Source organism: Onychomys torridus, chromosome 1 (assembly GCF_903995425.1).
Source record: "Onychomys torridus chromosome 1, mOncTor1.1, whole genome shotgun sequence".
NCBI classification, from domain to species: domain Eukaryota; kingdom Metazoa; phylum Chordata; class Mammalia; order Rodentia; family Cricetidae; genus Onychomys; species Onychomys torridus.
The window spans coordinates 63,966,815-63,983,243 of record NC_050443.1 but is presented as its reverse complement, the minus strand read 5'-3'; the positions used below and the strand labels follow the sequence as shown (position 1 = coordinate 63,983,243).

The 16,429-nt window shown below is 48.4% G+C and overlaps 1 protein-coding gene across 1 annotated transcript in view; it reads left to right on the top strand.

Annotated features, from left to right (window-relative positions):
• LOC118591108 (cell migration inducing hyaluronidase 1) overlaps positions 1-16,429 on the top strand; it is a 159,883-nt gene that overhangs the window by 103,133 nt on the left and 40,321 nt on the right. Inside the window, exons 10-12 of the mRNA XM_036199195.1 lie at positions 2,245-2,377; positions 3,131-3,322; positions 14,717-14,892. Of these exons, the coding sequence (XP_036055088.1) occupies positions 2,245-2,377; positions 3,131-3,322; positions 14,717-14,892 (501 nt within the window). The remainder of the gene's footprint in view (positions 1-2,244; positions 2,378-3,130; positions 3,323-14,716; positions 14,893-16,429) is intronic.

The following is a 16,429-nucleotide window of genomic DNA, read 5'->3' as shown; positions in this document are numbered from 1 at the left end:
CCTCCAGAGGACTGGAGAAGGCCACCGGGAAGTAAACAGCAGCAACGGGATTGTCATTGTCACCCCCTGACAGTAGCTGGCACAGAGATGGTGACCAGGAAAATGCTTCTGGAAGCCAGAAAGGTCTGAGTTAGCTGAAAAGGTACCCCTCCCCATCAGTGACAACTCTGGGCTGTCTCCAGTGAAGAACCCACAGTGCAAGGTTTTGGGTGGCAAGTCTCCTCAGGGTGGACTCTGTACTTGAACCACCCTCAGAGTGGGTGTCCTTTTACACCCCATGCTCTCATTCTGCATGAACAGTCTGGCTATAGATGTCCATCAAATGATTTGACTTCATGGCTCAGCACAAAAATAGGGGTCATCACTATCTCCTCACAACCTGGTTCCATGAACTTACTGATGCCAGACATGAGTGTCTGAATGCCCTCTACAGAGTTTATTCAAAAATTGGGGGGAGGGGTTTGAGACAGGCTCTCAGCTTGAACTCACCTTGTAGTCCAGAGACCCACCTGCTTCTGCTTCCTGAGTGCAGGGATTACAGGCAAGTGATACCCTGCTCTGTTCAAAATTATTTTAGTTTATTGTTAATCATGATATTTTATTACTAAGCATTTCATTATCTGCAAGCATGGCTAATAATAATGTTTCTTTAAAGATGCCTGCCATTTAGCAATGATAGATTTTTTTTTTAACTCTTCTTATCCAAGCTTGAGGTCATTAAAAGAGAAAGCACTGTAATTAAGCAGTTCGTTTGAAATCATTACTGGGTTTTTTTTCCCCTGATGAATATCCAGTTCCAATTGATAATGAGCCAAGGCCCATTACTGTTGTCAGTGCGACAGGGCTCCTGCTGAAGATGGAGCTGGCTCTGTGGGGTTCTGAGATCAGAGGAGCAGGGCTTGACAGTTGATGACCTTGAACTTGGTGATGACTCCTTTGGGCCTTAGTGGGTTCCCTTAGGGACAAGTTCACAACCTGGTCTCAGCTGCAGCAGAGACCATGGAAATCCTGGCTGTGAGTGGGACTTAGAAAGAGCTGGATTTGAATTGAATTTTAGCATGCATGTCTGGGAGACCTCCTTTCAAGCCAAAGACAAAACTGGCTTCATTAGGTCCAAATAACCTTTCCTAAAAAGTCTAGTGCTCCCCCCCCCCCTTCTTCTTCTTCTCATTGGTGATACTTTCCTTCCTGATCCAAGCCTGTCTCCGTCTCCATGGTTTCTGTGACAAAGATGGCTACAGCGCTATTCTAAATTGCATGTCTTCAAATGACAGTCACAGTCTGCAGAGGGACACACCCTGGCTTTGGGATGAACCCCAGATGGCAGGAACCACCCTCCTTTGAGCCTTTCCTAAACTGTGCCCTGCCCTTGTAACTTCTTGCTTGGCATCGCCATTCAACTTCAACCTCACTTTCAAGGATGCAGTGGGGGGTGGGGCAGGACATTTGAACAGAGGCCATTCATTAGGCTGGGCACACCTGAAACCAGAAATGGGAGCAGCTTTGACGCTAAATGAATTGGGGCTTCATTTTCGACTCTGCAACTTACTGGCCTATCTGGTGCTCATCTTCTTCGAGCACCATTTTCCTCCTCTCTAGAGCCAACCACCACTTCATAATTCCACCATGAGGAATGAGGATGCAATGGATACCCACAGCATTTCGCTCTTTAGCTGAGAGACTGGGTTCCAAACTTTCCGACCTGTTAGAATCACCTGGGCAGCTTTTAAAGTCCCAGGCCATAGCCTCAACCCATCAAATCTCAGCCTCTGAGGGTTGAACCTGGGTACAGAGACTCAAAACTCCTGATGGGATGTAAAAGACCTTCTGGGCACCAGTGGGTTGAACCAGCTCCTTTCATGGACTTACGGTGGCAGGATGGTCATAAGAAGGGCCACATTAGGGTTCTAAGAGAGCCTGTGTGTGGTGGATGCTTTGTAAATGTGCACACAATGATGAGCAATAAGTGCTGTGGAGTGCAGGCAAGGTGTTCCTGCTGCTAGATCACAAACTCAGCACACTCTCTCCCCGAAATCAGGCCACTCCACCTCCATTCCAAGACTTAACACAGCTTCCTTATGACAGAACTCAAATAGACAACTGAGATAATAGTCCTGGGCTGTTGTAAATAGTTTTGCAGTGAGGACAATTTTTGTCTCGTAAATATAAATTGTGGACATTAATCAGCGCTTTCCCTCTTCATAAAAAAGTACCCTGACTCCGTAATTTCCATTCCATTCTCAGGCCACAACAATGGATGGAGTTGCCCTCAGCACTGAGGTTGTCTACAAAAATGGCCAAGATTACAGGTTTGCTTGCTACAATCGGGGCCGAGCCTGCCGCAGCTACCGTGTGCGATTCCTATGTGGAAAATCTGGTAAGCAAGCAGATATCCTGGCTCCTTGTTGGGTTAGAAATGCAACTGGTCAACTCTGACCTGGCTGCTTGCACTGTGAAATGGGATGGCTGGGTCAGCATGTGGAGTATCCAAGTGTCACTGAGCAGTCTAGGTACAAATGCAGGAGCAGCCAGACAGTCCCTGGAGTTGGAAGCAGATAGCAACACTCTGCCCTGTCATAGCCTTTCTAGAAGGGGTGGGCATGGTCCAGGAATGCTGTGTGCCGATGGATAGGGCTGACACAGACTTTCTGCCTCTTCTGGTACTGTTATTTATTTCGAACCCTGTTCCCCAGGCAGTCCTCCTTAGAAAGGATTGGAAATGGCTGGTTTGTTCTAGAATCAGCATCTCCAGAAAGCAGTCATTAGGGATGGACTGGGGTGGGGGTGGGGGAGGCTTACGGCTACTGTAAATAACAGTGGAGAAGGTCTATATTTGTTTTAACATCTTGGGCAAAGTGGGTGTGGTGAGGCAGCGCATTGAACACCAGCTTAGAAGTCAGTGGAAAATTCCTCTGCCCAGAGCTAATGAATGGGTCTTTTTGGTTGGGTTTTTGTTGACTTCAAAAACCTGTAAGTACTGAGACTGCAATGGAGTGAGCCTGGTGATTTGGGTTTTGGAAGGGGACACCTGGCATTTACGGATCTCCAGAGGGGAGGGAAAGAGGTGGGCAGCCACGTGTTTGCTGAGGGCAAAGGGCTGTATCTCAGTCCTTCCTGTTTTGGGTTACAGTCAGGCCCAAGCTCACGGTCAGCATTGACACCAACGTAAACAGCACCATCCTGAGCCTGGTGGACAATGTGCAGTCCTGGAGGCCTGGAGACACCCTGGTCGTCGCCAGCACGGACTACTCCATGTACCAGGCAGAAGAGTTCCAAGTGCTCAGCTGCAAAGCATGTGCCTCTACGCAGGTCAGAGTGGCAGGTAGGCGCCTCCCTTCTGCCCAGGCTGCATGAATCTGGACACTGGTAGACTTCAAGTGAAAAGGAGATCTGTATCTGTGAGCTAGTCTCAGAATGCCTCATAACAGAGAAAATGAGACTCACTGCAAGCATTTGTTCCATTTTGATGCATCTACACATTGTCCAGGCAGGCAGCCTAACTGATACCTGAAATAAATTCCCTTAAGAAGAAATGGCTATTTTTGGCTCATGGTTTGTTAGCCCTGTTGTTCAGGGCAAGAACTAGTGGTGGAGGAAGTTGCTTATCTCATGGTATCCAGGATGCAAAGAAAGAGGAAGATGTTGGAGTCCCAGTATCCCCTTCAAGGTCGTGCGACCAATGATCTAACTTCTTCCCACTAGGCTAGCCCTAATAGCATCCCAGGCCCATGGCAATGCTTTCTTTAACTCATGGACCTTTGGGGGACACTATCATAGCTCTAGCCTTAAGCTTTTCTAGGCTGAGCCTAGCTCCAGGATGGAAGCTGGGCTCAGACTGGCTCCATACTATTCTTAGTCTTCCTGAGACACATTCCTATAGAGGTGACAGGAGAATGGAGAACCTCAAGGGCCTGGTTTTAGAACTGGCTCACACTGGGCATACTAGCCTATGTCTAGGATTCTAGAATTTGGGAGAGCAGGGAGGGAGAATTGCTGTGAATTCGAGGCCAGCCTGGGATGTATAGTGAATTCCAGGCAAACCTGAGCATTAAGGTTATATAGTAACCTTATTTCAAAACAAAAGAAAACAAAATGAACTCTGAAAACTCAAACAAAACTGGCACACTCTGATGAGAGTCTGTTGGCCAAAGTACAGTCAATACAGAGCACAGCCCACGGCCAAGCTCAACGTGAGTGGCCAGAAGAGCCTATTTTTCTCACTGAGGTTGAAACAATAGAATGAACATTCGCTTGAAAATAATTTAGCCTACCTCAATACTTTAAATCCCCTCTTTCCACTGCTTTCAAGTTTCCTTTTGTCTTCTCCTGAATGTTAACTTACGTGCCCTATATTTTACGTTTTATGATAATACCAGAGTTACAGATTGTTAGCAAAAGAGACTGTCTTAGTCAGTGTTCTATTGCTGTGAAGAGACATACGACCATGACAGCTCTTATAAAGGAAAGTATCTGATTGGAGGCTGGCTTACAGTTCAGAGGTTTAGTCCATTATCATTATGGTTGGAAGCATGACAACACATAGGCAGACATGGTGCTGGAAGGTTGCTGAGAGTTCTACATCCGGTTGGCAGGCAGCAGGAAGAGAGAAAGACACTGGGCCTGGCTCAAGCATTTGACATCCCGAAGCCCACCCTCACTGATACATTTCCTCAAGCAAGGCCACACCTACTCCATCAAGGCCACACCTCCTATTCCTTCTCAAATAGTGCCACTCCCTAATGACCAAGCATTCAAACATATGTGCCTATGGGGGCCATTCCTATTTGAACCATTAATGTTGGTCCATATAATGTTGAACCAATATATGTTGGACATATAATGTAACTGACCAACCACATAATGTTGGTCAGTTGATCCTGGAAAATATGTATGTATATCTTAGAGTTGTAAGCAACAGAATGCAACTTGACTCTCTGAAACAAGTAAGAAATTGATTGACAGGCTGTTCACATTAGAGAAAAAAATTAGATTCTAAAGAACTAAGCTGCAAAGGACTCAGAGTAGGGCATCTTTGAGGGCCTGGGCAGCAGGAGGCAGTGGACAACATCTCTAGGTATCACTAGATTTAAGAAGCATGCTGACTGGGACAACATGCTACATACCACTGTCCAGGGAGAGGGAATCTGGCTGGGCTGGTGACCTCTCAAAGAGGTCAGGACCTTAACCAGCAATCCTTAGACTGCCTCAAGTCAATAAATGATCTTTTTTTTTAAAGATTGTATTTATTTATTTATTTATTCATTCATTCATTCATTCATTCATTTATACTTACATACAGTGTTCTATCTGCATGTACACTTGCATGCCCGAAGAGGGCACCAGATCTCATTAAAGATGGTTGTGAGCCATCATGTGGTTGCTGGGAATTGAACTCAGGACCTCTGGAAGAGCAGCCAGTGCTCTTAACTTCTGAGACATCTCTCCAGCCCAAAGGATCATTTCTTAAAGGAAAACCAGAGTGCCCTGTTAAGAGGGAAAGAACTTAATACTGTATGTTCAGACTGTCACATGCAATTTCCTGGGGAAATAATTTCAATCTTGATGAGAAAACTGAGCACTGAGAAGGCATATCCAGTATATTTCAAATGTCTAGTATTTGGCTTCAGAAACTAAAACTCAAAACAGTCTTTTATGGCCTCAATTTAGTGAAGTGATAAGTCGTGATGGAGTTCCATCTCCTAAGTTTGTTTTTGGGGAAAATGGGCCCGGTTGTGTTGGGTGCCTCAGACAGCACACAGCTGGAAGCCCAAGGCACCAATTCTAGGACTAGAGTCTGCAAAGCACAGCTTTTTAGTGAGATGCTAATTTGGGGGTATGACTAGAGAAAGAGAAGGAGGTAGCAGTGGGTAGGTCAAGTGTAGATAGAGAAGTTTGCAAGGTAAGAGATCTCCTGTTTAAATGATAAGGTTTGAAGCACTGCATTCTTCACATTCTTCAAGAAAGGCTTGGGGGCACCTTATAAGTAAGTCCAGATCAATCTGATACCCAGAAGAAAGAAATGAAGTGGGAAAAAAATCTGGGTGATAAAAGTGTGAGTAAAAGAAACAGGTAGGCAGAAATGGCTGACATAAACCATACAAGTTATCTCAAACTTCCTGGCAGCCAGAGGAGAGAAATCACCTGCATTCAGGAAAAGGAAGGCAACAGACCTATAGGGTCACCTTTCTCTTAGCCCTAAGCTTGAGGAGTTTGCCTCATAGTCATCATCCACAGGACACAGCATGGCCACATGAACTTGACACTCTGCAAATGTGCTTTCGGTGGGGGCGTTGGCAGTCCAACTCCTAATATTACAAGGGGGTGAGATGTTGGCATATTCTGTGAACACATTTCGCAAAAGGCATTTTTGGCTGTGTCTTGTTTGGCAGAGGCAAAAAAGTACAAATCTGGAATCAGGCAACTAGTTATTAGTTGTTTCCCCACTCACTAATATGGTCCAGAATGGCCCCAACTCACAATCCTGCCTCCATCTCCCAAGTGCTAGAATCAAAGGCCCATGCCGTGACACCTAATTTGCTGCACTGACTATTAACTATTAACACCAGCTACAATTCTTCTTCTTCTTCTTCCTCTTCTTCTTCCTCTTCTTCTTCTTCTTCTTCTTCTTCTTCTTCTTCTTCTTCTTCTTCTTCTTCTTCTTCTTCTCCTCCTCCTCCTCCTCCTCCTCCTCCTCCTCCTCCTCCTCCTCCTTCTCCTCCTTCTGCGTGTGTGTGTTTGGTGTGCAGATGTATATGGATGTTCACATGTGCTTGGGCACAGGTGGGGGTATGTGCATGTATGTGTGTGGTGGCCCAAGGTTCATACTGGGAGTCATCCTCTATCATTCTCCTGCTTATTAACTGAGGTAGTCTCTCTATGGAACCTAGAGCTTGCTGACACAGCCAGTCTGACCAGCTAGCTTGTTCCAGGGCCCTCCAGTCTCCACCTTCTGAGCCCTGTAGGTGAGCTGCTACCCTCAACCAGTATTTACACAGGCTCAGGAATTGATCTGAGTCTGCACACTGGTGCAGCAAGTGCTTTGACCGCTGAGCCCTCTCCACAGCCTGACTGCAATGATTCAGTAGCTGCTCCTCAGTATGGGAAGGACGGAAGGAACATGACTGATTACAAATGGCCAGACCTTGTGTGCTTCTGTTCACCAACTCTGCCATTCGGGACCTGCAGGTCCACAGCATTGTGGAGGAGAAAACAACCTCTGCCACCATTATTTTCAGGCCTTGGGGCAGCCTGCAGTTATCTTCTGGAGATCTCCATGGCTCCAGGTGTGGGGGTCACATCTGTGGATGACAGTGCGCCTTCCTCCCCTGAGGACGGGCAGGCACCCTAGGGTCTAGCTTTGTGGGGACAGAAAGAAGAATGGGGCATGTTATCATCTACTTACGCAGGAGCTCCTGAGCACATAACATCTACCAGGCCGTTGCATCAGCCTTTTGGGTGCCATGGTGAGCAAGATGGACACCATTCTCTGCCCCTGGGGAAGCTGCATCCCAGCAAGGAGAATGGCATCCATCAGAGAGTCTTAAAAATAAGACTCCAGGCACAGTAATTGCGAAAGAAGGATGCGGGAGGAGCTGGGTACAGGGAGAATGGATTCAGCTCAGCTGGAGTAGGCACAGCGCTTGCTCTGAGTAATTCAAGATTAAGCAGGGAGCTGGGAGACCATGACAAGGTAGCTAGGAAAGAGAAGTATTGTTAGAAAGTAAGTCATGTGAGCACACCACCTGAGCAGAGGTGCTCCAGCCATGAGGACAGGGAGGCTCCAGGGGAGACCATGAGAGCCCCTAGATTGCAGAGGGGAGAGGAGGCTGGACAACCAGGAGGTCTGCTTGAGTGCACAGGAAGCCACTGAAGTCCATGAGTCTGCTGGGTGTCCCCTAGCAGGGAAGAACTTCCCACGCCTGCATCTATAGGACACTTAAGTGATCACCAATGAGAGAGTGCATTGTAGACAGTGTCCTGGGATGTCAGGTGCCCCCTTGGCAGATCCTTTGAGCTGAATTCACTTTTTGTGGCTCCAGGCAGCATGTGGCTATCCAGGATGGGGGAAGCCTGACTTCCAGCCCTTGCTGGAATGGAAATAGAAGTCAGAGCTCCCCTAGGTCTGAGTAGCCTAGACCTCACCTGAACTCCAAGAATGAGCACCCTAAGGGCCAGAGAGGAGATCTCACTTTGAACAGGTCCCAACAGGGCAGCTGTGGATGCCAAAGTAACCCTGAGATTGAAGGACCCATGAGATGCCAGGCTCACACAGCAAAGGTTTGGGGGTCTGTGCCAAGGGCTACTATTCCTGACAGCGTGTTACTGACCCAACCAACAACTCATGAGTGTGGTCAGGCTGGACCGAGAGTATCAGGGGGCCTCTCAGGGGACCAAGTTCCAGAGGATGAAAGTGTGAGTGGAAACAATGCTAGACTTCCTTCATGGCTCCTCCTAGTCCTCGCTTTGGCATGGAAAGATTCTGCTTCAGCCTCCCACTGCCTATTACGAGTGGACCATCCACTCTGCTCAGAAGCTTTGTGTATGGAAATAGCTCCTTCCTTCCGGTAAGTAGTGTCACAAAACCCCCAGGTGGGGATGAGTATTCATGCATGTCTGTCTGTCCAGATGTCTTTCCTGAGCAGGCACCCATTGTTCCCTTCCCAAAGTCCTCTGCTCTCCATCCCCTACTAACACAGAGTGCCGACTCCACCTGCCCACCCCCCATCTGCCCCTGCATTCCTCCCCCAACTGCTAGGGTCACCTCCTCGGTCTGCTATAGAGAGGGACACATTCTCCCTGGACCCTCCTTCCTCCTCATTCTAGAAAATGACTCTCTTTGCATTTTAAGGGCTTGCTGATGAGAAACAGATGGGGGTGACAAATATATGAATCGTCTAAAAAATATTTTTCAAAATTCTGCCAGCTGCAGTGTGATTCCCAGCACCTCTGATGTGGCCATGACAGTTGAACTCTTCCCCCTTGGTGTTTTTGTTGTTGTTGTTGTTGTTGTTTGTTTGTTTGTTTGTTTTGGTCCCCCTTCACATTGTTACCTTCCCACTGCACCTTATAAACACCTCCACACCTTTAACTCCTCCCACCCAGAATGAGTGCCATTTCCCACAACAGTCCCAGGACTTTACAGGTTCACCTGTCCCTTCTTGGTGAGACCCTCAGCTTCTAGGGGAGGGGGGCGGTTTTATGTGTGAAGCTGAAGAGGAGTCTGAGGTTGTAGAAATCAAATGTCTAATTCCACGATTTCCAATGTGGCCGCCAACAGCCACAGGTATCTACTTCCATTAAATTGAAGTTAAATAAAATTTCACCCCGTTCCTTCCAGTAGACAGATTTCTAAGTGCAGAAGCCGCATGGGCTTAGTGGCTACCCTGTTGAACAGCATGGAACCCATTGTCACAGGCTGTCCTTGTGGGTGGCGCCCGTGTAGACTAAGCAAGCCAGAATCTTTCAAACTCTCAGCTTGAGTATGAGAAAAACCGTCCACTTTCCCCAACTCTCTGGGTTCTATTGGGTCTGGCCGACAAGTACCTTGGTGTCTGTCTCCCAGAGAAGGTGTTCGTTCTCCCCTTGGTCTTGTGGTATCTGGTTCTGTGCTTCTCCTGTGGCAGCTTGCAGAGTATTGGGGTGCCTGTGGATAAACACAGGAAAATACCAATGTTTAGAGCCCTTCTATGCCCCATGTCCCCTCCCCCTTTCCTAGTGTGCCCAAGGCTCTTTTCGATCATTTGGGACAAATTCTGACCTGGTCAGCCTGCGCAGGGAGTGCTGTGAGAAGGAGGGGAAGTGGAGAGAGGTGGGAGAAGCCCACATGGGAAAGGGATGAAAGGAGTCCCACACACCACTTCCCTGGGATTGCTGTTGGGAGTGGCCTGTGAAAGTAAGGATAAGGGGCGTCACTGTAGACAGCAGCAATGTTGTAAAGGTTCTGATATAGGAGCCTCACCCGCCCCCAGGGGAGGCGGCTGCCACTGCCGAATTCCTGCAGTGCTCAGTAGGACCTGCATTTTCTTGGTCCTTGGGAGTCTGATAAACACAAGCCTTCTATCTACCTGGAGTCGTTCATGCCTCCCTGCCTCCCTGCCTCCCTGCCTCCCTGCCTCCCTGCCTCCCTGCCTCCCTGCCTCCCTGCCTCCCTGCCTCCCTGGAACAAAGGAAGCTCTGAAACCAGCTGTTCGTCAGTTCCTGTCCCTGGTGGGGCTCTGGAGACAATAGCCCTGACAACTGCCCATGTCATTTCTGTCACATTGGCCTCCAACCACGTGTCCAGGGCTGTCAGAGCACATTCTGTGGATTAACTAAGTTAATGATCTAGCTACTTGGGGGTGGGGGGATGAGCTATTTTTATCTCTGCTTTATAGATAAAGGGTCCAAGGTTCAGGGAGTTTAAACCATAGGGTCTAGGACTATTCTGTAAACTGAGTCACACAGCCTGGCTCAGAGCCATGTGGGAAATGACTGTCTTAGATAAAGGTGGATGGGAACTCCGAGACTCAGATAGCAAAGGCCCTCAGGACCAGCCAGCATGGTGGGAACTAATGAGGATGTGTGGGGATGAAGGTGATGTGCCTGCCAGGAGCCAGGGTTTCTGCTCCATCCAGCTTGGACCATTAGATGGGGCGGGGCTAGTATGACTCATTATACCTTCTATTCCCAAGACATGTCTAGCCCCCTGGGGACTTCTTTTGGGAAGCCAGCTCTCTGCTGTACCTCTCAGGACCCAATGGAATGCCCATCACTTTCCTTGACCCTTTCAAAGGCAGTGGCAGCCAATTCTTCTACTAAACCCCTCACACAAACCCCAAATTGTCTCACTTGGTTGAGAAATCCTTTGACAGTTTCCCTGGGCATTGTCAGTAACACTGTCCTTTGGGGTGTCCGCTAGGAAAGCATGGCTGGAGGCCTGGGACCTAGAAGACCAGGATCCCAGATGCTCTTGGAGACAGATACCTAGCTTTGTAAGAAGGTCCAGTTCTCTGCATATTGAGCTGGGGTGGCTTGGGGAGCAGACAGAAGAGCAGAAGTTCTCCACCGACAAGGAAAATAGAGAAGGAAGATGTGTCTAGATGGAAGTAGATGTGAAAGTGGTCCCCCAGCAAGATGCATGTGAGGACTGTGCAGGGTCTGAAGTCTACCATGCAGGTCTGACACATGTGAGGGGCGGAAGGAAGGATGGAGGCCAGTTGGACAGACCTCTTCCCTCTGGGAAACTCTGGGCCAGCTAGAGTGGACCGACGGGGAACTCTGGGAGGGGCTCTCAAGGCCCTGTGACCTAGGACAGCATGAGCTAGAATGGAAAGAACAGTAGGGGGGTGGTGGCTGTTCAGTCCTTGAAGAGATGCCACAGGAGTGTGCATCATACCAAAGGACACAGAGATACAGGGACTTGCACAGCCCTGAAAGTCAGAGTTGAGAGAATGTGGGAAATAAACAGGTTCTAGAAAGAAGGACCTCTCACCCTCTATGACGCATTATCCTCAAGTCCCAGAAGAAAGGCATCACACAGGAGTGGCTGTGCTGGCCAAGGCCCAAGCTCACAGCACTCCCTCAGACCCCAGAACCACCATCCAGTGGTAAAGAGAAACAGCCTCCCTATTGTACCCATGATAGTCATGTCCCCCACATCCTGCTCCAGGCTCACCAATATCTAACTTCCAGATCTTCACGAGGAGATCAAAAGGCTGGCTTAAGGATGGCAGAAAGCTCTCTGAAACCATACCATACTTAGAGATGACCTGCGTCATCTTCTAGAATGTCTCTTTCCTTTTCAGCCACCACGCAGGCTCCATATTTCCGCCACCTGGCTTTCTGAAGCTGGAGTCCCCCAGAAGCGGGGCACACCACTCTCAGAGACAGACTTTGCCCTTTACACCTGGGAAGGCCCTGTGACTAGCTGGCTCGTGAAGGCCACAGAACAGACAGGCAGGGAGATCATCCAGGGATCGAAGCAGAGGCTTCTACATAAATGTCCAGAGGACCTTAAGGCAGTAAAAACATGTGGCCTGTGACCCAAACCGAAAGCCATAGTGGGCTCAAGGGAGGAAGAGGCCCAGCATTCTGTAGTGAACTTGTTTCCAATTATCTCCTCTAGTGATGTCAGACTCTGTGTGGAATGGTTGGAAGGTGATAAAACCTAATGGAAGTCTTAAGTTCATTAGGGATATCTTCCAGAAGAAGGCTATGGGTAACTGGTCCCCTCCTTTCTCTGTTTTATTACTGACCACAAAGTCACTGGATAGGCTGTGTCATCACTGGGCCAAGCAACACAGCCCACAGGTCATGACTTGAAACCTATGAAACTATGAACTGAGATAAACCTTTCTGCTTTCTAAATTGATTCATCCCAGGTATTAATTATAGTAACGGAAAGCTGACTGACACTCTGCCTGAGACTCTTAAGGACTCTGTGGTAGGCTGAGTCTATGTTGTGACCCTTAGTCCCTATGACTATTGCCTCACATGGCAAAAAGGACTTACGGTTCTGACTAAAGTTCTGGAAGTGGGTGAGTGTCCTGGGTTATGTGGGTGGGGCCGATGTAATTACAAAGGTTATCAGATAAGAGTGAATAAGGAAGATTAGAGAGGGAAAAGCTGTGGATTGTCAGAAGGAGATGGACCGATCGAAGATGGTGGAAGTGGGGGGGCTGTCACAAACCCAGGAGTACAGGTGGCCACTGGAATCTGAAAAAGCTCGGGAACAGTTTCTATGTGGCACCTTTTTTTTAAGAAATTTTTTTATTCATTTTACATACTAGCCATAGATCCCCCTCTCATCCCTTCTCCTGTTCTCTCCCCAGCCTCCCCCCCCCCCGCCCCTCCATCCCCTCCTCTAGAAAGGGGAGGCAGCAGAGCCTGGTACATTCAGTTGAGGCAGGACCAAGCCCACCCCCCACCCCCGTCTCAAGGCTAAGCAAGGCGCAAGGCATCCCTCCATAGGTAATGGACTCCAGAAAGCCTGCTCATGGGCCAGGATAGATCCTGAACCCACTGTGTGGCACCTTAAGAAAGCAGCCCTTCCAGCACCTTGACTAGCCCCAGGAAATTAATTTCGGACATCTAACCTCCAGGGCCATAAAAAATAAACCTGTGGTAATTTGTCACAGATGCAATAGAAAACACAAGCCATTCACTTGCCCGGAGCTGTTTTCTCAGCTTCAGCATGTACTCCATGTACTCATGTCGTATTGCTTCAAAGAAACCACTATCTCACTGAGTCTGCAGAATTCCAAAACCATAGGCTTTCTTAACAATTCTGCTAGCTCCCAGGATGTGTGCCAAGTGAAAGGGAGGGCAGAGGTCAGCTCTTCCTTTGGATGAGAAAGCCAAGGAAGGCCACTGTGGTGGGTATTGCTAATTTTAACCGTGGCCTTCACACATGGGCACTCGTGGTATCTCAGGGCCAAGGCAAGGGCCTCCTTGATCGAGTCAAGGTTGGAGTGAAAGCCAAGTGGTGTAGGTGGTGTGGTTTGGGCTGGAAGTCCACACGGGACAGTGGTGCTCTTTGTAATTGCGTCCTCAAACGAAACAGAAAATATCCACAAGCCCTGTCAGCCATTTCAGTGAGGAGCCTGTCTTAAGCTGTGCTTTCTACACAGATGGAGGGAGAGGAGATCAGAGGGTAACATTAAAGAATCTGACTAGAAAGGGGGTGAGGTAGTGGGAGGGATAGAATGGACAGAACACAGGGTCAAGGATTCACACAACACAGGATCAAGACTGGAGGGAGTGTGGGAGGGTCTTTGGTTTGTTAGATTTTTCTCAAGGATGGCAGGGCCTGGGGAAGCTTGAGAGCATAAGAAACGCAGATGAGGGATGAGATGGCTGGACTGGAAGGGATTGCCAACTGGAGCTAAGGCCTTCTGAGTGTGCCACAGGACAGGGCTAGCAACCACGGACCAGGAGAGTGCCTCCTCTGTGGGATGAAGTCAGCACAGAGTAGAGGGAAGTTCTTCCCCACGGCTCCACGTGGTGCCACAGGGGCATGTATACAAGCCCACGGCTCTGGACACAGGAACACCAGCCTGTTCTTTCTCGAGCACCAAACTGTGGATGTACCTTCCGTGAGGCTGCTGAGAGCACAGCATGGGTTTGCCCTGCTCTGAAGTGGGGGTCTGAAAGGGAGGTTTGTTTTATCCTAAGAATTGCAGCTGGAGGACAGATACAGTGGAAGCCCTGAGGAAACTAGCTCGCTCGCGCTCTCTCTCTCTCTCTCTCTCTCTCTCTCTCTCTCTCTGCTCTGCCATCCTGCCATCTCTAGGCCATGGCTTTTCTCTGCTGGGTGAGGTTGGCCCACCAGGCTGGAGATCGAGATGAGAGGCAGCTCAAGGTCATACCTGGCACTTTTACCTAGATGCTATGGCCACACCTCACTGTAGGGAGGTGGGGAAGCAGAGCTCCCCTGGGAAGCCCTGTGTCAGATGAACCACGGCAGAGTCTAGCTCTAAAACTCAGAAGAAGAGTAAGTGAATATTATCGGACAAGTAGCCACATCTGTGACGGTCTTAAGACCTAAGCATGAGTAGCTATGAACTGTAGCTCCACTACCTGAGACTTTGTTCTTCTGTATCATGGGAACAAGGACCTTGGGGCCCGCCATGAGGGAGGGCCTGGTGAAGAGCAAGCTACAGCTTTGGGAGTATACGATGGGAGCATGGTGGGCATGTTCCACCTGCCATCCTGCTTCCTCGCCCCTCTTGTGCCCTAGGGAAGCCACAGTACCTACACATTGGGGAGGAGATCGATGGTGTGGACATGCGGGCTGAGGTCGGGCTCCTGACTCGGAACATTGTGGTGATGGGCGAGATGGAGGACCAGTGCTACCCCTACAGCAGCCATATCTGCGACTTCTTTGACTTCGACACCTTTGGGGGTCACATCAAGGTAGGAATCTGCCTGGATGAGGCTCTTAGCCCTACAGGAAGGTACCCAAGGTTCCAGCTGTGGACAGAGACTCATGGGAGGAAAGAGGATGGTGGAGCAGGGGGTAGAAAGAGGCATACACCCCTAGGAGAGGTCTACCTGCCAATGATAGGCAGTTGTACTTGTGGGAGGTGATGGAACCAGCCGGGGCCTCCGATGGAGGCCACGTGCAGCACTGGGCCTACTTCATTGCCTCTACCCTGACTTGTCATTTTTTAACTTTTGTTTTTGCTAGTGTTTTTATATTGCTTTAAACAAACAAACAAACAAACAAACAAACAAAAAAGACAAGCTGTCACTATGTAGCCCAGGCTGGCCTCAAATTTAAGATTCTTCTGCCTTGGTTTCCTCAAGTACTGAAATGACAAATGTGTAGCACCATGCCCACCTTCCTGAAAATTTCTTACAAGTATTTAGTACTCCCCCCACAACTACACACACACACACACACACACACACACACACACACACATACACACAAACAAATAAAAAACATACCCTCAATAGATCCATTCTAATGCAGACCAAACAACCAGCAGGGAGCAGGGAGTAGGGTGTGAAGCAGGAGGTAGGGAGGTGCAGCATTGAATTTACCTGGTCCTGGTAGAGTCTAGAACAGTGATTCTCAACCTGTGGGTCATGACCCATTTGGGGCCCCACAGACCCTTTCATAGGGGTCGAATATCAGATACCCTGCATATCAGATATTTACATTGTGGTTCATAACTGTAGCAAAATTGCAGTTAAGAACTAGCAATGAAAATAATTTTATGGTTGGGGGTCACCACAACATGAAGAACTGTATTAAAGGGTCGCAGCGTTAGGAAGGTTGAGAACCACCTGCTCTAGATAGACAGTCACACAAAGCAGCAGATCTCTCAAAGCCATCAGAAGCAACCCAGTTCCTTGGAGCTCACATTCTCCTAGTAGCCAGCTCAAAGAGGAATTTCTTTATCTCTACAAATGCCTTTATCAGGCCTGGTAAATAGTCCAAGAAACATAGATGTCCTCCATGTTCTTCTGTGTTCCTCGTGTGGTTATTGGTTTCAGTGCTAACAACATCGAAACGAGTTTTATAAAAAGAGTTCTCCTGAGGCTGAAATCACGTGCTGTAAGAGTAATCCTTTTTTTAAAAATATTTTTAAATATTTATTTATTTATTATATATACAATGTCCTGCCTGCATGTATGCCTGCAGACCAGAAGAGGGCACCAGATCTCATTACAGATGGTTGTGAGCCACCATGTGGTTGCTGGGAATTGAACTCAAGACCTCTGGAGGAGCAGTCAGTGCTCTTAACCACTGAGCCATCTCCCCAGTCCAAGAGTAATTATTTTTAATCATGTAAACAACAAGGTTGATGAAAGGAAACAGTTCCCAGTGAGAGCTCTGCTGACCTTTTACGAGGGGAGAGTCCTGTGGTACAGATCTATGTTTTTAGGGTTTCTAGAGCCTCCAGCCTCCAGTTCCCAGTCTGTGAGCACTTTCTGGCAATTG